Raw genomic sequence first — 22649 nt, 5'->3', positions numbered from 1 at the left:
ACGATTTGCTTTTTGTCAGAGAGATAAGATCAAAACCAATTAAGACAGTGCTTGTAATTTCAAAAGTTTGATTCAAGCAAGAAAGAAGAATATTGTGATCTATCGTATCAAAGGCTGCAGAAAGGTCCAATGGTAGAACAGTAATTTTTTCATGGTCTAGAGATATTCACTGAAATATTGGGTTTTCCCCTTTCTTACTGATGACCACAGAAACATTGGTTTTCCCGTTTGTTACTGGTAACCACTCAAACACTGGGTTTTGTTTCTTACTGGTAACAACCGAAACATTGGGTTTTCCCATTTCTTCATAAACATGTGTGTGTGTGTGTGTGTGCATGTATGCGTGCATACATGCACGAGTGTGTGTGTGTGTGTGTGAATAGTATACATCCATGGACTGGGAAGACAGAAAATCAAGAAACAAGAACAGTGATAGATATATAACACATTTCTTTTATTTTACCCTTGAATTTCAAATATTTTCATCAAAGTGAGTTGTACATTTTAACTTTTCCAGTCAATGACATACATCAATCAGAGCAGACCAAATGGGATGATCTTGGTAGCAATTAGAACAAATCAGCATCACAATCCTCATCATGACAATTTCTTTTCAAATCCATCAGTGAAGCTCCATTTTGGTATTTGGCCGTAAAAATTCCCAAAACATTTCAGAATAATGTTGACGACAAGAGAAAGAAAGTTTGACATGCACAGAACAAAAAGCAACTCTACCAGTGCCATATCAAACCAGCACCTTCATTGAAATGATCAGAAGAAAAAAAAAAGAAAAAAACCAGATGGGCACAGAATGGCTATGATATGGAAAAACTATTTTTTTCTCAGGAAACATACATCAGCATAAACCTGGGGAACAAGTACAAGTGTTGCCTTCATTTTTGAATGAAATTATTATATAATAATGTCTCAATTATAACATTTCAAAAAGATATCTTTTTTCTTATAATAATCTGAGCAACATTAGTGATAGCATTAATGTCTATTTTCTTACTTTCCCAATCTTTCTGGATCTGCATAAATATTTGATTTGTATACAATTAAAAAAATAATAAATCACTTCATCATATATAACATATATACCTTCTACAGTTGGACTTCCATTTATGTGGACAACATTTACTAACTTAATTTTTCTACAGTTAGACCTATTGTTAGGCGGGAAAAATAACATGAAATGAAATCATAAATTGTTCAGATTAATTACACTTTGCTCTCAAAAGTGCAGCATGAAGTTTGCTTCCAGAGTAAATGAAAAAGCACTAAATAAATGACAACATTCTCTCTCTTGCTCATCGTTCACAGTCCACTACAAAAGCAAGCTACACAGTAAGCCACACCCCTGTGAAATGTGAGGCCACACCTCTGTGAAATGAGACCACACCCCTGTGAAATATGCGGCCACACCCCTGTGAAATGAAGCCACACCTCTGTGAAATGTGAGGCCACATCCCTGTAAAATGTGAGGCTGAAACCACACCCCTGTGAAATGCGAGGCTGAAACCACACCCCTGTAAAATGTGAAGCCACACCCCTGTGAAATGTGAGGCTGAAACCACAACCATGTAAAATGTGAAGCCACATCCCTGTGAAATGTGAGGCTGAAACCACACCCCTGTAAAATGTGAAGCCACACCCCTGTGAAATGTGAGGCTGAAACCACACCCCTGTGAAATGTGAGGCTGAAACCACACCCCTGTGAAATGTGAGGCTGAAACCACACCCACAGGGTGAGGAGCACAGTTCTCACTGGATGAGAGACACAGTAATCACAGGATGAGGGACGAGGGAAACACTTCTCACAGGACAAGGGACACAAATCTCACAGGATGAGGGACACAGTTCCCACAGGATGAGGGACATAATTCTCACTGTACAAGGGATGAGGGGCACAGTTCTCATGGGATGAGGGACACAGTTCTCACAGGCCCAGGGACACATTTTCACAGGACGATGGATCGAACCAGCAGCAGCAGAAGCACCAGAGCCAGGAACCAAAGAACAAAGTGGCGCCAGCCTGTAGCGGAAGGAGGCAGAGGGCGGGTGCTGAGTGGGAAGCGAACCCTGTCCATGGTGGTGAGGATGGCGTCACGGGCCCCGGGCCACTTGCCGGGCCCCCTCAGGCGGTACTGACAGGGAGTGCAGGGCCCAAACATTATCTGGACTGCCAGTCTTGGGTCAGTCTTCAGCAGGGACACTGCAACACACATACAGTTGTGTTGTGTTGTATTGCATTGTATCTTATTGTAAGGTGTCGTATCATATCGTATTGTTTTGCAGTGTTGTATTGTGCTGTGTTGTGTTGTATCACTGCACTGTGTTGTGCTGTATTGTACTGTAGTATGTTGCATTGTGTTGCATTGCATTATGTTGTATTATGTCGTATTGTATTCTATTGTATTACACAATATTGTATTAAACAGTTGTGTTGTGTTGTGTTGTGTTGTGTTGTACTGTATTGTGTTTTGTTTGTGTTGTGTTATGTTGCATTGCATTATGTTGCATTGTGTTGTGTTGTCTTGTGTTATGTTGTATCGTATATTGTATTCTACTGCATTATACAGTATTGTACTGCATTGTAATGCACTGTGGTGCAGTGAAGTGTGTGCTGCCCCACCCTGCCCTGTCCTGTCCTGTCTTGTACGACAACAACAACAACAGTGTCAATTAACACTTATTCGGTGCTTTTCCTAAAATAGAACTTCAGCATTTCCATTTGCCAATGCCACAGAACTATAGCATTTTTCTTTTATCTTTGCAACACTTTGACACACATCAAAATTATTTAAGAAACTTTTCTTCTTCTTTTTTTTTTTTTTTTGTGAAGGTCATATTGTCTTGTTTCTATTTTATACACATGTACCTCATGAACTACCATGTGCATGTACAAGAGAGTAAACACACACACACACACACACACACACACACACACACACACACACACACACACACATAAATCTCTCTCTCTCTCTCTCTCTCTCTCTCTCTCTATATATATATATATATATATATATATACCACTCACCCAGATCAGGTATACACCACCACTCACCACACACCCAGATCAGGTTTACACCACCACTCACCACACACCCAGATCAGGTTTACACCACCACTCACCTAATCAGGTTTACAGCACCACTCACCACACACCCATATCAGGTGTACACCACCACTCACCCAGATCAGGTTTACACCACCACTCACTCTGATCAGGTTTACACCACCACTCACCACTCACCCAGATCTGGTTTACACCACAACTCACCACTCACCCAGATCAGGTTTACACCACAACTCACCACACACCCAGATCAGGTTTACACCACCACTCACTCATATCAGGTTTACACCACCACTCACCCAGATCAGGTTTTCAGCACCACTCACCACTCACTCTGATCAGGTTTACACCACCACTCACCAAGATCAGGTTTACACCACCACTCACCACTCACCCAGATCAGGTTTACACCACCACTCACCACACACCCAGATCAGGTTTACACCACCACTCGCCACACACCCAGATCAGGTTTACACCACCACTCACCACCCACTCAGATCAGGTTTACACCACCACTCACCCAGATCAGGTTTACACCACCACTCACCACTCACCCAGATCAGGTTTACAGCCGGTGAGCTCTGCCAACTCATCCATGAAGGGGATGTAGTCCACCTGAATGGTGTGGCGCTGCGAGGCCGTATAGCGTCTGGCCATGGCCGCCTCCTTGGCCTGGATGTCCTCCCACATCTGGTGACATGATGGCAGCTTCACGTCACCCTGACAACAGAACCAAGTAACATTGCGGTAACTGGCTGAAGTCAATGCTCCATGGATATTTCTGGACACACACACACACACACATATATATATATATATATATATATATATATATATATATTTGTCTGCTTGGAATCACACATTCCATTTGACTGTATCTTCAGCGCATAGGATTGTGATCTGGTGTGTACCTGGATAGTGCAGTTTGTAAGTTATTCTTAGAATCTGTTTTTTGGCTAGATAGCAGTTCCCAATAGTGTGTAAATTTGATAATGAATTTTCAATGGAACATATAGTTGTTTCTATTTTTTGATAGCATGTATTGTTGGTAACTTTGTTCTGTTTTTCAGCAATGTTTTGCATTTCTATGAGCGCTATAACACTTAATCGGTTTAGCTTGGATCTGCTGATGCGAGTGATGAGACTGATGTTCTCTCACTTCTTTTCATCAGTTGCGTGTTTATCATTGACTCACTTGTGTAAACAAAGTGAGTCTATGTTTTAACCCGGTGTTCGGTTGTCTGTGTGTGTGTGTGTGTGTGTCGGTGTGTCTGTGTGTCCGTGGTAAACTTTAACATTGACATTTTCTCTGCAAATACTTTGTCAGTTGACACCAAATTTGGCATAAAAATAGGAAAAATTCAGTTCTTTCCAGTCATCTTGTTTAAAACAATATTGCACCTCTGGGATAGGCACAAAAAAATTTTTTAAAAGAAGCCTAATTATATGCAAACTGCATTTACTGTTATATTTATATTTTTTGTATTCTCTAAACTTGGCACTTTGATCTGATATTCTGACACAACAACAAGAGGAGTCATTATTATCATTTTTTGTTCAAACAGGAACTTCTTTTGCTAAGCATGGAATTTTTATTTATTTTGCAAACGTTTTGGTGCAGATAGTAAAAAAGGGAAATTGCTCTGTAATTAATGCTAGGGGACTTAATTTATCACAAGTGAGTCTTGAAGGCCTTGCCTCTCTTGTTTTTTCACTGCACTGTACCAAATGACGTGGACATCAGTTTTTGATGGCAGGGGTGAATGTAATAGCATTTATTTTTGTGGCACTTTGAATGATTGTGTGGTTGAGATTGTGCATGTGTGTTGTTGTTTGTGATGTTAGGGGAAGCTAACGCATGTTTTTTATGAATATAGTTTTCCTGGAATCATCATTCCTCAAAGTCAGTGAGTACAGTTCTGGATAGCTCAACTGATCCTGTCACAGCAATTGTAAGCCAAAGCGTGAGAATCGGTTGGACCTGAGGAGTCTTAGTGTTTCCATTTTTTTTGTCTTTTGTCACAGAGATGAGAGGTTCGTGCATTGACACACATTGTTATGCACTGTCGCGCATTCTCACGCTTTGTATCTGAAGAGATCAAAATAGAGAACCTCTCTGAAACAACCTTCGTGTGTGGTTTTCATTCCCTTTCCTACCCCCTCTTGTCCTCCTCACCCTCTTCTTAAAAAGCTGTGTCAGAGATAGAACCCACCCCAGAACGGCAAAATAATAATAATAAACTAATAATTATAATAATAATAAAAATGACAGGCACAACAGCCAAGTGGTTAAAGGATTGGCATTTCAATCTGAGGGTCTCAGGTTCGAATCCCAGTCACAGCCTCTGGTGGGTAAATGGTGAAGATTTTTCCGATCTCCCAGGTCAACAGATGTGCAGACCTGCTAGTGCCAGGACCCCCTTCACATGTGTACACATTCAGAAGATCAAATATGCACATTAAAATTCCCATAATCCATGTCAGTGTTAGGTGGGTTATGGAAACAAGAATATAACCAGCATGGACCTCTCTGAAAACAGAGTATGACTGCCTATATGGCGGGGTTAAAACAGTCATACAAGTAAAAGCCCACTCGTGCATAAGAGAGAACGTAAGAGTCACAGCCCAAGAACAAAAAACAACACACAAAGAAAGATAGTACTTACATGGTGCAAGATCCCTATATGATGGGCTCTAAAGTACCTAACATGAAAAAATACATACACAACAGTGCATAATAACACACCTGTGCACATGCAAAAACAACACATATATATCCATATACACCAAGACAATACTACAAAGTGCAAATATTAACAATCACACACACACACACACACACACACACACACACACACACGTGCACACACACACACACACACACACAAAATGCACAAAATATGCCCTACACATGCACACACACAGAGCCCATGCACACACACAGAGCCCATGCACACACACAGTAAACAACCACCCACAGGCACACACACTACATGATGATTTCAGTAGAGGGTTAAGTCCAGTGGGTAGGAGAAGGAAGAATGCAGATGAACAGGTATGCTTCATCACACCCAAAGGCTTGTTGGAACAGGTAGGTTTTCAAGTTTGTTTTGAAAGAGGGCATCATTGGTAAGTGATGGAGATCCAGAGGAAGAGAATTCCATACAGAAGGTGCTTGATACTAGAAGGCCCTTTGGCCAAATGTCTTCGAAGAGGTTTTTGGGACTTAAAGCAGCTTTTCAACAGAAGACCTGAGAGAATCGGAAAGGACATCATCATTAAGGACAGAATGTAGGTAAGATGGGAGAAATCCTTCAAAGTGGCGGTAAGCCAGTACGCCAGTTATGCACTGAATTATGTACTGTGTTGGCAACCAATGAAGCTGACGTAAAAGCTGGGTAATGTGGTCCTTTTTTTGACTTTCTGAAAATGATTCTTGAAGCATTGTTCAGTCATCTAAAGGCATGACAACCAATCAGAAGGCAGACCAGCAGGTAGTGAACTGCAGTAGCCAATTCGACTGGGGATCAAGGAACAGACAAACTTAGTGGTTGCTTCAATAGTTAAATACAGTTGTATGGTATGGATTTTCCTAGGCTGGAAGTTTGCAGTTTTACATAAATTACTGACATGGCCGTGCATGGACATCAAAAAATGCACCCAGGTTTCTGACAGAATTTTTAAAGTTGACATCACCATTGCAGACAATAAAGGTATGGTCTGAAGTATGACAAGCGCAGACTTTGAGCCTATAAGTATGGCTTCTGTCTTGACATCATTAAGTTTTAAGCTTATTTGTGAGCATCCACTCTTTCGCAGCAACAATGCATGTTTTTGCGGAGGATAGCAAAAGAACTTTGGGAAGGTTTAGTGAGCTGGGTGTCATCTGCAAACTTGTCAAAACCACATCCATGTTGTCTGATGATGTTGGACAGTGGTTGGTTATGCAGACTAAATAATATTGGACCAAGAACTGAAACTTGTTTATTTTTGAAAAATTCTTGTGAATCACATATTCATTTAAACAGACATCCCTTTGTTGGGGATGGCGTGTGTGTGTGCGTGTGTGTGTGTGTGTGTGTGTGAGTAATGTTCATTTTTTAAAAATTCTTGTGAATCATAAATTCATTTAATCATAACGAAACACTTTCTTACATATTGTCCATTAATTTTCCTTACAAAAAACAAAAAAACAAAAAACGTACACTTTTACCCATGTCATTTCAGAAATTATTCCAGAATATTTTGTTTTCTACACCCACCCATCTTTTAATGGAAATTTCCTGGCAAATAGGATTCAGTTTTGCCAAACCCCTTGCAGGCTAAGGGTTAATATCATTCGGACGCAACAGCCGAATGGTTAAAGTGTTGGACTTTCAATCTGAGGGTCCCGGGCTCCAATCTCGGTGGCGCCTGGTGGGCAAAGGGTGGAGATTTTTCCGATCTATGTGCAGACCTGCCAGTGCCTGAACACACTTCGTGTGTATACGCACACAGAAGATCAAATACGCACGTAAAAAATCCTGTAATCCATGTCAGCGTTCAGTGGGTTATGGAAACAATAACATACCCAGCATGCACACCCCCGAAAACGGAGTACGGCTGCCTACATGGTGGGGTAAATAAACAAAACAGTCATACACATAAAATGTTAAATGTTACATGTTTGTCTAAGTGCATAGGTGTGCGTGCCTGAAATCTGATTGAATGACACAGGAAACGAATGATGAGCGCCCAATGGCAGCCATCAGTGGGCTCTACCCAGGTAGGCAGCCTGTTGTGTAAATGACTCCGTGTTTGTAAAGCGCTTAGAGCTTGTTCTCCGACCAAGGATAGGCGCTATATAAGTATCCATATCAATCAATTACTCAATCATCATTATTACTATCATCATTGCTCACCTTCAACACCCTGGTAGCCAGGTATGATGACAGGCTGAATGCTATCACTGCTCACCTTCAACACCCTAGTAGCCAGGTATGATGACAGGCTGAATGCTATCATTGCTCAGCTTGAACACCCTGGTAGCCAGGTATGATGACAGGCTGAATGCTATCATTGCTCAGCTTGAACACCCTGGTAGCCAGTTATGATGACAGGCTGAATGCTATCATTGCTCAGCTTGAACACCCTGGTAGCCAGGTATGATGACAGGCTGAATGCAATCATTGCTCAGCTTGAACACCCTGGTAGCCAGTTATGATGACAGGCTGAATGCTATCATTGCTCACCTTCAACACCCTGGTAGCCAGGTATGATGACAGGCTGAATGCAATCATTGCTCAGCTTGAACACCCTGGTAGCCAGTTATGATGACAGGCTGAATGCTATCATTGCTCACCTTCAACACCCTGGTAGCCAGGTATGATGACAGGCTGAATGCTATCATTGCTCAGCTTGAACACCCTGGTAGCCAGTTATGATGACAGGCTGAATGCTATCATTGCTCACCTTCAACACCCTGGTAGCCAGGTATGATGACAGGCTGAATGCTACCATTGCTCACCTTGAACACCCTGGCAGCCAGGCGGCACTGTAGCTCAGAGATGGGCATGATGGCACCCAGGGGCTGAATACAGCCGATGACAGCCAGGGTGGGATGGCGGAGGTCAGGGGGAAACATGTACTTGAAGAACGGCAGTCTGTTGCTCTTCACATCCACCACGGACTTGTCAATGAAGGGAAAGCCAAACGTGTAACCTGTGGCCAGCACCACCTGTCATGTAGGGAAAGTCAAACATGTAACCAACCATCACCTGTCATGAAGGGAAAGTCAAACATGTAACCAACCACCACCTGACATGAAGGGAATGTCAAACATGTTACCAGCACCTGTCATGACGGGAAAGACAAACATGTAACCATCACCTGTCATGAAGGGAAAGTCAAACATGTTACCTGTACCTGTCATGAAGGGAAAGTCAAACATATAACCAACCATCACCTGACATAAAGGGAAAGTAAAACATGTTACCAACACATGTCATGAAGGGAAAGTCAAACATGTAACCACCACCTGTCATGAAGGGAAAGTCAAACATATAACCAACCATCACCTGACATAAAGGGAAACTCAAACATGTAACCATCACCTGTCATGACGGGAAAGACAAACATGTAACCATCACATGTCATGAAGGGAAAGTCAAACATCTCACCAACCATCACCTGTCATGAAGGGAAAGTCAAACATGTAACCAACACCTGTAATGAAGGGAAAGTCAAACTTGTAACCAGCACCTGTCATGAAAGGAAAGTCAAACATGTTACCACCACCTGTAATGAACGGAAAGTCAAACATGTTACCTGCACCTGTCATGAAGGGAAAGTCAAACATGTAACCACCACCTGTCATGAAGGGAAAGACAAACATGTAACCAGCACCTGTCATGAAGGGAAAGTCAAACATGTAACCACCACATGTCATGAAGGGAAAGTCAAACATGTAACCACCACATGTCATGAAGGGAAAGTCAAACATGTAACCACCACCTGTCATGAAGGGAAAGACAAACATGTAACCAGCACCTGTCATGAAGGGAAAGACAAACATGTAACCACCACGTGTCATGAAGGGAAAGTCAAACATATAACCAACCATCACCTGGCATAAAGGGAAACTCAAACATGTAACCATCACCTGTCATGAAGGGAAAGTCAAACATGTAACCAACCACCACCTGTCATGAAGGGAATGTCAAACATGTTACCATCACCTGTCATGAAGGGAAAGTCAAACATGTAACCATCACCTGTCATGACGGGAAAGACAAACATGTAACCATCACATGTCATGAAGGGAAAGTCAAACATGTAACCACCACCTGTCATGAAGGGAAAGACAAACATGTAACCACCACCTGTCATGAAGGGAAAGTCAAACATATAACCAACCATCACCTGGCATAAAGGGAAACTCAAACATGTAACCATCACCTGTCATGAAGGGAAAGTCAAACATGTAACCACCACCTGTAATGAAGGGAAAGTCAAACATGTAACCACCACCTGTCATGAAAGGAAAGTCAAACATGTAACCACCACCTGTCATGAATGGAAAGTCAAACATGTAACCACCACCTGTCATGAAGGAAAGTCAAACATGTAACCAGCACCTGTAATGAAGGGAAAGTCAAACATGTTACCACCACCTGTAATGAACAGAAAGTCAAACATGTTACCACCACCTGTCATGAACGGAAAGTCAAACATGTTACCACCACCTGTAATGAAAAGAAAGTAAAAAATGTCACCATCACCTATCATGAAGGGAAAGTCAAACATGTAACCAGTACTTGTCATGAAAGGAAAGTCAAACATGTTACCATCACCTGTCATGAATGAAAAGTCAAACATGTAACCACCACCTGTCATGAATGGAAAGTCAAACATGTAACCACCACCTGTCATGAAGGGAAAGTCAAACATGTAACCACCACCTGTCATGAAGGTAAGTCAAACATGTAACCATCACCTGTAATGAAGGGAAAGTCAAACATGTTACCACCACCTGTAATGAACAGAAAGTCAAACATGTAAACACAACTTGTCATAAAAGGAAAGTCAAACACGTTACCATCACCTGTCATGAAGGGAAAAACAAACATGTAACCTGTGGCCACCACCACCTGTCAAGAAAACACAACTCTACATGGATGGATGTCAGTCTTTCAACACACATTGTGGCCAGCTATTCCCATGAAAAGAATGATGTCAATGTCTCAACACTCAATGTGGGCACTATTCCCATGACATGATGTCAGTCTCTCAACACTCAATGTGGGCACTGTTCCCATGAAATGATGATGTCAGTCTCTCAACACTCAATGGGCACTATTCCAGAATGACAAAGCAGTCTCTCAACACTCAAGAGGACATTTACATGATTGCTAGTCATAGTGCTCTCAAATCTGATGAACTACCAGGAACATGATGTAGCCCAATCACATCAATGTGGGCACTCTTCCCATAGACACTTTTAAATGACTCGTTTTTAACACCATGTGAGCTGTATTCCAGACAAATGGACAATGTACCCTATCAAAACTCAATTGGCATCTGTTACTATCAATCATATGTCACTTCAACACCAATGTCGGTGGCACTATGCATACATGAGTCACTTCAACACCAATGGTGGACCATATTGACACTGATGTAGACTTTGTCAGTCTCAACACTCATGGGCCAGTTTCATGATGGTGACGAATCAGTCTCTTCAACACCCAATGTGACCATTCATGAATGACAGTGAATCTAGTCATTCTCACTTAAATGGTACCATTATATTCCACTGATGTGATTTTGTCATCCTTCAACACCATGGGGCACTATCCATGAACATGATGCTATCTTGACACTCAATGAGACACATTCCATTATGTGACACTATGTCATTCTCACCTTCAATGGCGCGGTATGATTCCCATGACTATCATGTCACTTCAACACTGCAGCAGGGGCACTGTAGCTCAGTGACATGGACAAGGGTCCGGGTCTATCACGAACTCAGTGTGGGGGGCAGGTCAACATAATTGATGATCTGTCTCTACTCACACACTTCAATGGGGCACAGCCATGTAACTGTGGCAGCTCCACTCAATGTGGAATAGTCCATGACAAATCACTGTCATGTTAAACAACAATGTACACATCCATGATGAGGAAAGTCAAATCTCACAACACTCATGAGGAAAGTCCAAACATGTAACCGATGTCAGACGCAACAAAATGTAACACATTCCATGAAGGACAATGTCAGTATCTCAACCTACTGCAAGGGAAACTAAATTAACCATGATGTAGAGAAAGTCAACTCTCAACACTCACGATGAGGGAAATCCCATGTACCAGATGTCAGGGTAACACTCAAATGTAACACATCCTGTCATGAAGGGAAGTGTTCAAACTCATGTGACCTGTTACCTGAATGATACGCAGTTTCAAAAAATGTGACACACCACTGTATGAAGATAGTCACAGTACTTGCAACCCCCTCAAGTGAACAATCATATGTAACCACATCCTCATCAAAAAGTCAAAGTGACACACCTTCATGAGGACAGTCCAGTACCATCACCTGTCATGAGGGCAAATCAAACATGTAAAATTGCATAAATCAGTCTCTAAATCAATGTGACACTATTCATGAATGAAACAATCAGTACCTGTCCAACACTCAATGTGGAAACACTATTCCATGGATGATGTCAGTCTTTCAACACACAATTGTGGGCACTATTTCCAGTGACTGATGTCATGCCGTCTCCAACTACACATGTGGCACTATTCCCATGAATGATGTCAGTCTCTCAACACTCAAAGTGGACACTATTCCCATGATGTGACGATGTCAGTCTCTCAACACTCAATGTGGACACTGTTCCCATGAAATGATGATGTCAGTCTCTCAACACTCAATGTGGGCACTATTCCCATGACATGATGTCAGTCTCTCAACACTCAAAGTGGACACTATTCCCATGATGTGACAATGTCAGTCTCTCAACACTCAAAGTGGACACTATTCCCATGATGTGACGATGTCAGTCTCTCAACACTCAATGTGGACACTATTCCCATGATGTGACGATGTCAGTCTCTCAACACTCAATGTGGGCACTCTTCCCATGAAATGATGATGTCAGTCTCTCAACACTCAATGTGGACACTATTCCCATGATGTGACGATGTCAGTCTCTCAACACTCAATGTGGGCACTATTCCCATGATGTGACAATGTCAGTCTCTCAACACTCAATGTGGGCACTGTTCCCATGACATGATGTCAGTCTCTTAACACTCAATGTGTGCACTATTCCTATGACATGATCATGTCAGTCTCCCAACACTCAATGTGGGCACTGTTCCCCTGATGTGACGATGTCAGTCTCTTAACACTCAATGTGGACACTATTCATATGATGTGACAATGTCAGTCTCTCAACACTCAATGTGGGCACTATTCCCATGACATGATGTCAGTCTCTCAACACTCAATGTGGGCACTGTTCCCATGAAATGATGATGTCAGTCTCTCAACACTCAATGTGGGCACTATTCCTATGAAATGATGTCAGTCTCTCAACACTCAATGTGGGCACTGTTCCCATGAAATGATGTCAGTCTCTCAACACTCAATGTGGGCACTATTCCTATGCAATGATGTCAGTCTCTCAACACTCAATGTGGGCACTATTCCCATGAAATGAATGATGTAAGTGTCTCAACACTCAATGTGGACACTATTCCCATGACATGACAATGTCAGTCTCTCAACACTCAATGTGGGCACTATTCCTATGACATGACAATGTCAGTCTTTCAACACTCAATGTGGACACTATTCCCATGATGTGACGATGTCAGTCTCTCAACACTCAATGTGGACACTATTCCCATGACATGATGTCAGTCTCTCAATACTCAATGTGGACACTATTCCCATGACATGATGTCAGTCTCTCAACACTCAATGTGGGCACTGTTCCCATGAAATGATGATGTCAGTCTCTCAACACTCAATGTGGACACTATTCCCATGATGTGACAATGTCAGTCTCTCAACACTCAATGTGGGCACTATTCCCATGAAATGAATGATGTCAGTGTCTCAACACTCAATGTGGACACTATTCCCATGAAATGAATGATGTCAGTCTCTCAACACTCAATGTGGACACTATTCCCATGAAATGAATGATGTCAGTCTCTCAACACTCAATGTGGGCACTATTCCCATGAAATGAATGATGTCAGTCTCTCAACACTCAATGTGGGCACTATTCCCATGAAATGAATGATGTCAGTGTCTCAACACACAATGTGGACACTATTCCCATGACATGATGTCAGTCTCTCAACACTCAAAGTGGACACTATTCCCATTCCCATGATGTGACAATGTCAGTCTCTCAACACTCAATGTGGGCACTATTCCCATGACATGATGTCAGTCTCTCAACACTCAAAGTGGACACTGTTCCCATGATGTGACAATGTCAGTCTCTCAACACTCAATGTGGGCACTGTTCCCATGAAATGATGATGTCAGTCTCTCAACACTCAATGTGGGCACTGTTCCCATGAAATGATGATGTCAGTCTCTCAACACTCAATGTGGACACTATTCCCATGATGTGACAATGTCAGTCTCTCAACACTCAATGTGGATACTACTCCCATGACAGAGTTCAACACACCCATCTGGCAAGAAAACAGATCCTACATGGATGGACATCAATCTTTTTCAACTCTAAAAGAATATTTGCAAAGGAAATAGTCAAATACTATTCCCATGACAGAGTTCAATACACCCACCAGGGCAAAAAAAATTTAAAAAAATGATCCTATAAGGATGGAACTAGATCTTTCTCAGTTCTCAATATCTGTACAGAGAACTCCATCCCAATTATTATTATTATTATCATCATCAGCAGCAGCAGCATTGTGAGCATTTACGCCTAAGTTTGAAAATAAGTCAGTATGGAATTTTCACTAAAACGAGGACAAATCTGAATCACTCAGCAGCAAAGGAAAATGTCCTCCATACAAGAAAAGTGCACAGGTCCATGTTAACCTTCGCTGGCTATCGTGGGTCGTACATGACCCAGAAGGGTACAAAAACGCAAATATCTCAGCCAATTCTTAATATTTTTCTACGAAATTTCAGAAATGCTTCCTACACCTAAAATGCCAACTTTTGCCAAAAAATGAAAAAAAATTCATCAATTAGTTAATGAGTAATTAAAGGTGGCATTTTAACTACACACGGATGCTTGTGTGGGTCATGTATGACCCATGCTTTTTAAAGAGGAAAAAACGCGGTCACCCCTGGAAAGCTCGTGTGGGTTATGCATGACCCATACCGTTTTAATAGTGATTTCAGAAGGTTTAATTTGCAATTAGTGAAGGGAAATGAAGAAGTTTTACTTTCAATAGCCTCACTACCCCACTACTCTCCCACTACCCCCCACCCCCTCCACGTTCCGTCCCTTTCGCCTGTCTTCAGCTATAACCCCCTTCCATCCCTTTCTCTAACAGCATGTACCTGTGTGACTGAATATCTTTGATTGTGGGTGTATAGGATGCTATGAGTCATCTCTCTCTCTCTCTCTCTCTCGCTCTGTCTGTCTGTCTGTCTGTCTGTCTCAGTCTCTCTCTCTCTCTCTCTCTCTGTCTGTCTGTCTGTCTGTCTGTCTGTCTGTCTATCTATCTATCTATCTATCTATCTCTGTGTGCATAAGTAGGGTTTGTATGTATGTGCATGTGGTGTTATGCGTTTGTGTGTGTGATCAGTTGTGTGTGTGCGTGTGTGTGTGTGTGTGTGTGTGTGTGTGTGTATGTGCATGTGTGTGAATGCGTGAGCATGTTTCTTCTGAGTGTATGTGTTTGTGTGAATCTGTGTGTGAGTGTGCGAGCGCATGTGTGTGTAATCAGTTGTTACGATATGTTTTCCTTTTCTATATTTTGTTATAAGCTTTGGAGGATTATACAGGTTTTTGTCTCTTTAAAGGTGTGGGTCGTGGATGACCCACATGAGCTTCCGTGTGTAGTCAAAAGCGACAGCGGTATGGGTCGTGGACAACCCACATGAGCTTCCGTGTGTAGTCAAAAGCGACAGCGGTATGGGTCGTGGACAACCCACATGAGCTTCCGTGTGTAGTCAAAAGCGACAGCCAGCGAAGGTTAAAAGTGCAGCTGGCACTTCATTTATGCAGAAAACAGATTGTTTGTATATAAACAATAATTTTATAAACAGGTGTTTTGATTCTTCTTTAAACTGTTTTCTTTATTAATGGAAACAGATTAGATGATCAAGATGAAGAGTTGCTTGAATGAAACTTATTGAAAACTTGAGTGATTTCATTACATAATGTCACATCAAAAAGCTTGTGTCTTACAATGAAAGGATATTGGGTTAAAACAGATACATATGTGCACTTTTTGTTTGTTCACAATTTTGGGTAAACCTGTACATATAAATCTGTATCCATCAAGAATTCTGAACTAGCAAAGCAAGAGCAGTAAGTGCAAAAAAACAGTGTTTGATGAACTTGTTCTCTCTGAAGCATTTAAACTAAGATAAACAAACAATCTTACCACATCAATGTTGTCCTCAAACGACCCATCCACAAACTCCACGCCCGTCGCTGTGATGCGTTTTATGTCTGGCTTGATGGTCACACTGCCACATGCGATGCGGTTCCCAAGGTCATCGTTCACCATCGGGTGTTGGGCAAAGGGAGGGTACTCTGGCCTCAGGCTGTACAGATCATGATCGAGGCGACCGTTGACCTGCTGAACACTCAGCCAGTTGAAGACTGCCGATGGAAGGATATCTCTGATAGCATGCATGATTCTGCGTGACATCACCATGTCGAATGGCATCCCATGGGGACCGATTCTGTTGAGGATCCATGTACCTCGTCTGGTGCTGAGGTACACCTGTACAGGGATTAGGAATGGCAGGGATAGAAATCCCCAGGTCAATTTGTGTTGAGCTGGGGACAAATAGATTTTTTAAATCTCTTGGCAATGATAGAAATGCCCAGATCAGTTTGTGTTGAGCTGATTTTTAAAATCTGTTGGCAAGGACAGAAATGCCCAGATCATTTTGTGTTGAGCTGGGGACAAGCACATTTTTAAAGTCTGTTGGCAGGGATATACATTCCCAGATCATTTTGTGTTGAACTGGGGATGAAAAGACTTTTGAAGTCTCTTGGTACAGATAAAAATGCCCAGATCATTTTTGTTATGCTGAGGTCAAGTAGATTTTTTTTTATCTTGGCAGAGACAGAACTTCTCTGATAATTCCCCAGATAATTCTTAGTTCTCCTGCAGACAAGCAGATTTTCAAAAACTCTTGACAGAAACATCTTTACTGTGTGTGTGTGTGTGTGTGTGCGCGCGCGCACGCGAATGTGTGTGTGTGTGTTTGTGTGCGCGCGCGTGTTTGTGTGTGTTTGTGTGTGTGAATCAATGTATAAAATGGGATTTGGAACTGGGGGTCAGGGACTGCATTGGAAATGGGGACTAGAAGCCTTGGAAGGCAGCACACATGGGTCATTGGCATTCTGTCCCACGCAGAGAGCCATCTGTGACTGCACTTTCATTCCCTAGTAATGGTGTGTGTTTTTTTTAAAGATACATATATAGCATGTGTGTGTGTGTGTGTGTGTGTGTGTGTGTGTGTGTGTGTGTGTGTGTGTGTGTGTGTGTGTGTGTGTGTGTGTGTGTGTGTGTGTGTGTGTGTGTGAGCAAGCAACGGTTACAAAATAAATAGAATTTATAGAAAATGCTGATCTTTGCGCCTCATGCTTAGGTTCAAAAAGCAAATGCATGGGAGGTCAAAATATGGGTCAGGTCAGCTCACTGAATAAAAACCTATGTGTACAGAGTAGAATCACCAGTGTAACATGTCTCATTACCATGTTTAATCAAATAACTGAATACAATCACTGTGTGTACAGACTATAATCACCATGTGTACAGACTACAATCATCAAGAACTGTCTCAGTACCATGTGTAATCAAATAACTGAATACAATCACTGTGTGTACAGACTATAATCACCATGTGTACAGACTACAATCAAGAACTGTCTCAGTACCATGTGTAATCAAATAACTGAATACAATCACTGTGTGTACAGACTATAATCACCATGTGTACAGACTACAATCAAGAACTGTCTCAGTACCATGTGTAATCAAATAACTGAATACAATCACTGTGTGTACAGACTATAATCACCATGTGTACAGACTACAATCATCAAGAACTGTCTCACTACTATGTGTAATCAAATCACTGAATACAATCACTATGTGTACAGACCAGAATCATCAAGAACTGTCTCACTACTGTGTGTAATCCAATCACTGAATACAATCACCAAGAACTAACCAACCTTTCCAAACCGGCTGAGTTCCACAGCCATGTCACCGCCAGAGTTCCCGATACCGATAATGACGACACGCTTCCCGGTGAAGCTGGACGGCTCTCTGTAGTCATGGGAATGCAGCACCTGGCCCTGGAAGTCAGCCAGACCCGGGAAGGATGGCTGGTGCTTGTCAGCATGGTGCCCCGAACATACCAGCACACCATCAAACACCTCTGTCTTGTGGCCACCATCCTTGTGGTTCAGAGCTGTCAACATCGTAAGATCCAAGATGCATCAGGGTCAACTATTCAACAGCATAGTAATGTGGTCTTCACAACACAACACAAACATACATCAATTCCAGTTAACGCATCAGGATCAACAGCACAATAATGTGGTCTTCACAAACATACATCAAGTCCAGTTAACACATCAGGATCAACAGCACAATAATGTGGTCTTCACAACACAAACATACATCAAGTCCAGTTAATACATCAGCGTCAACGGCACAATAATGTGGTCTTCACAAACATACATCAAGTCCAGTTAACACATCAGGATCAACAACACAATAATGTGATCTTCACAAACATCAAGTCCAGTTAACACATCAGGATCAACAACACAATGTGGTCTTCACAACACAAACTTACATCAAATCCAGTTAACAGATCAGAATCAACAGCATAATAATGTGGTCTCACAAACATATGAATTAAGTCCAGTTAACACATCAGGATCAACAACACAATAATGTGGTCTTCACAACACAAACATACATCAAGTCCAGTTAATACATCAGCATCAACAGCACAATAATGTGGTCTTCACAACACAAACATACATCAAGTCCAGTTAATACATCAGCATCAACAGCACAATGTGGTCTTCACAACACAAATAAACATACATCAAGTCCGGTTAACACATCAGGATCAACAACACAATAATGTGGTCTTCACAACACAAACATACATCACACATCAGGATCAAGAGCACAATAATGTGGTCTTCACAACACAAACATACATCACACATCAGGATCAACAGGACAATAATGTGGTCTTCACAACATAAACTTGCATCAAGTCCAGTTAACACATCAGGATCAATAGCACAATAATGTGGGTTTCATACAGTTTTTCTTTTCTACATGAAATGTTGACTGCAATTTAAACTGTAATAAAGTGGTGACTGGTCTGCATTTTTTTTGCCAACACTCTTCTTTCTCCTTTTTTAATGAGCAGAGGTGGTTAAAATGTGTTTGATAACATATGCATTTCAAAACAACCTTTTGCTCAAGGCAAGTTTAAAGATTCTGTCCCTCACAAGTAAAATGTTCTATGACTGACCTAACTGACCAAGTGGAGTGATGGACTAGAGGTAACACAACCACCTCGGAAGCAAAACAATTTGAGTGCATTGGTTCGAATCCCACAGTCGCAAATATTTTCACACACACACACACACACACTGGCTGGTGATAATTCAATACCCAATAATTACAGGTTGGTAAAATTCTCAGTGAAATATCTGTTGGAATTAATCATGGGGATGGGCAATAAATAAAAAGAAACTGGCATCTATGTGTTTATTATTTGAGATGCTAGAACTCAAAAGAAATCTCAACAGAATTTTAGAGGCAGCGCACAATGAAATAAAAAAAAAAAAAGGCTAAGACTATATAATTCTTATATAACAGTGCTACAGAGCTTGTACTAAATATCAGTACTGAACATACATTTGTAAAGGTGATATTGCAAATCCAAATGAGATTCACAAATTGTGGAAGAAAAATAATGATAAATAAAATTCAGTTTGAACAGTACACTGTACAAACTAGTAAGTAATTGCACCACTGCAGGAAAGAACCAAAACATACACTAATTAGTAAATATTCACTTTTTAAACAGTAATTCATATGAAATTCATCAAAGACACTTCATACAAAAAGTCAGGCATTTTGACAGAATGAACAGTTGAAGTATGTTTACAGGATGAAGTGCTTACAGTTATGGACTAATGTGTGTGTGTGTGTGTGTGTGTGTGTGTGTGTGTGTGTGTGTGTGTGTGTGTGTGTGTTGCAATAAAGCATGCATGCACACATGCATTCATGTGAATTTGAGTGTGTGTACATACATGAAAAACAGTATAACCATCTGCATGCATGTGTGTTTGTCTGTGTATGCTGTATGCATAAGCATGCACATGTGTGTGTCTGTGTGGAGAATCATCATGTATGCATGTGTACTAATACATGTGTGTGCATGCATTAACTTCATATTCTGACCGACCATAACTTAATCAGCAGTGTCAACAAAGGAGCACACTGAATTTTCACTAATGACTTTTTAACACCAAAAACTGGCTCAGCCAGAGTCCTGTTTTTGTGTGTGTGTGTGGTGTGTGTGTGTGGTGTGTGTGTGTGTGTGTGTGTGTGTGTGTGTGTGTGTGTGTGTGTGTGTGTGTGTGTGTGTGTGTACATGCTTATACAAACATTTGTGTGTTTGTGTGTGCGTGCGTGTGTGTGTGTGTGTGTGTGTGTGTGTGTGTGTGTTCATTCTTTTGCTTAACATCTATCCACATTTGTGATTTTAGATGAAAATCTATCATCTTCCTCATTTCACCCATGCCTTAAATCATGACTACTTTCCCTGTTCCTCCATCCCCAAATATCATAAAAAAAAGAATATTAAAAAAAACTAACTAGTCAACCAGTAGAATTACAACAAGGTGCCAATGGGACTCTTAATAAAACTATTTCAAAGACATGTTGATTAACATGCATATAAAACATCCCTTATGGAAGCAGATGGAACTCCGGAAGTTGTAAATGATATAGGTAAATATGGTTTTAACTTCACATTTATGGATGATATGCAAGGGGGTAATTTCATTTCTGCAAATCCAAAATGTGTGTGTGTGTGTGTGTGTGTGTGTGTGTGTGTGTGTGTGTGTGTGTGTGTGTGTGTGTGTGTGCATCTCTGTGTGTGAGTGTGTGCATCTGTATGAGTGTGTGTGTGTGTCTGTATGAATACAATTGCGCACATGCATGTGTGTGTGTGTGTGTGTGCATGTGTGCATGTGTGTGTATATATATATCTGTGTGTGTGTGAGTGTGTGTGTGTGTGTGTGTGTGTGTGTGTGTGTGTGTGCATCCATCTCTGTGTGTGAGTGAGTACATCTGTGTGTGTGTGTGTGTATGTGTGTGTGCATGCGTGCCTGTGTGTATGTGTGTGTGTGTGTGTGTGTGTGTGTGTGTGCGTGGGTGTATGTATACATTTGTGTGTTTGTGGGTGTGTGTGTGTGGGGGGGGGAGGGAGGCATACATGCATGTGTGTGTCTCTGTGTGTGTGTGTGTGTGTGTGTGTGTGTGTGTGTGTGTTGATCTGTGAATCTGTGTACTCACTCTGCACGGTCCATCTCCCAGTGGTGTTAAAGTCAGGCGCTGGGCTGACCTTCTCCACCTCCACGTTGTAGCGAATGTACTGCTGCAGCTTGAAGTGGCTGGAGTATTCCTGGAAATACTGCCACACCTGAGAATTATGCATGAAGTTGGGGTACTCCTTGGGGATGGGGAAATCGCTGAAGCACATCATCTCCTTGCTGGTGTTGATTACGGTGGATCGCATGACACAGCCCTGCCCGTCTCGCGCTTTTTCGCTGTAGCACCACAGTCCTCCCATGTCATCCGTGCGTTCAAAGCACACAGGTTCCAGCCCCTCGTCCAGACAGCACTTGATGGCTGTCAGACCACTGCAGCCAGCTCCGATCACCGCCACTCGTTTGCGCTCTGTCATCTTCGTGTTGTCAACGTCCACCCACTACTGCAATGGCAATGGCTAGTAAACTGAATATACTGAGATGGCTATTATAATTATACCCAACTAAAGTAAAACTATTCCCCGCCAGCTGCTTGCGACAGACACTACCTGTGCGTATCCAACTTGTGAGATCAAAGGTCGACGTCTTCGAAAAGTACGCATGCACTGAAATGAGTAACCATGTACGATTATTATCAGAACATTTGAGACGTCGAATTATGTCAGGTCAGGGTGTCCTCAGTATTATCGTTGGAGGGGTGGGGGTGGGGGGGGGGGGGCGTATGAACGATTCGTGCGCACTGATAACATGTGAGAAATGGCGTGTTGCGTGTAATCGACCCTTCCGGCAGAGTCTTAGGCATTACACAACAAGAACACTTGTGGTTTCATGCCATCATGTTTTTTGTTTACCTTTTCCTGGTTTGCGGGGCTAAATACGAAACGAGCGAGATGGTGGCACATCAGTTCAGCGACAGAATCCACATAGGAATTAGTAAAGTAACCCCGAAAATAGAGTAGCAGGCCACAAAAATCGGTCACAAGATGTAATGGTAATATCCTTTTATCAATGCACGAACCAGCTGGAGAAAATTAGACCGCTGGAGATTTATGTGGCAAGCTCCGCTGGTATGGACACGTCACACGATCAGACGGCCTAGCCAAGACCATCCTGCAGGGTACCGTACAAGGAAGGAGGAAGAGAGGCAGACAGAGAAAGCGGTGGGAGGACAACATCAAAGAGTGGACGGGCCTGCCATTTGCCACAACTCAAAGGGCCGCTGAGGACCGAGGCAGGTGGCGCGAGCTGACCAGGCAGTCATCCATGGTGCCCCAACGACCCACCCACGGGTC

The 22649-nt window shown here is 42.1% G+C and overlaps 1 protein-coding gene across 1 annotated transcript; it reads right to left on the bottom strand.

Annotated features, from left to right (window-relative positions):
* Positions 1-432: 432 nt before the first annotated feature.
* LOC143289880 (flavin-containing monooxygenase 5-like) lies at positions 433-21921 on the bottom strand. Its single transcript, XM_076599086.1, has 6 exons — positions 21383-21921; positions 17998-18236; positions 16187-16531; positions 8592-8801; positions 3640-3805; positions 433-2215 (listed from the first exon to the last, which is right to left on the bottom strand). Exons 1-6 carry the CDS (start codon positions 21771-21773, stop codon positions 1962-1964), a joined length of 1605 nt encoding a protein of 534 aa, XP_076455201.1. The 5' UTR covers positions 21774-21921; the 3' UTR covers positions 433-1961.
* Positions 21922-22649: the final 728 nt, after the last annotated feature.

This window comes from Babylonia areolata, chromosome 14 (genome assembly GCF_041734735.1).
Source record: "Babylonia areolata isolate BAREFJ2019XMU chromosome 14, ASM4173473v1, whole genome shotgun sequence".
NCBI classification, from domain to species: Eukaryota; Metazoa; Mollusca; class Gastropoda; order Neogastropoda; family Buccinidae; genus Babylonia; species Babylonia areolata.
This window is presented reverse-complemented; position numbering and strand designations above follow the sequence as displayed.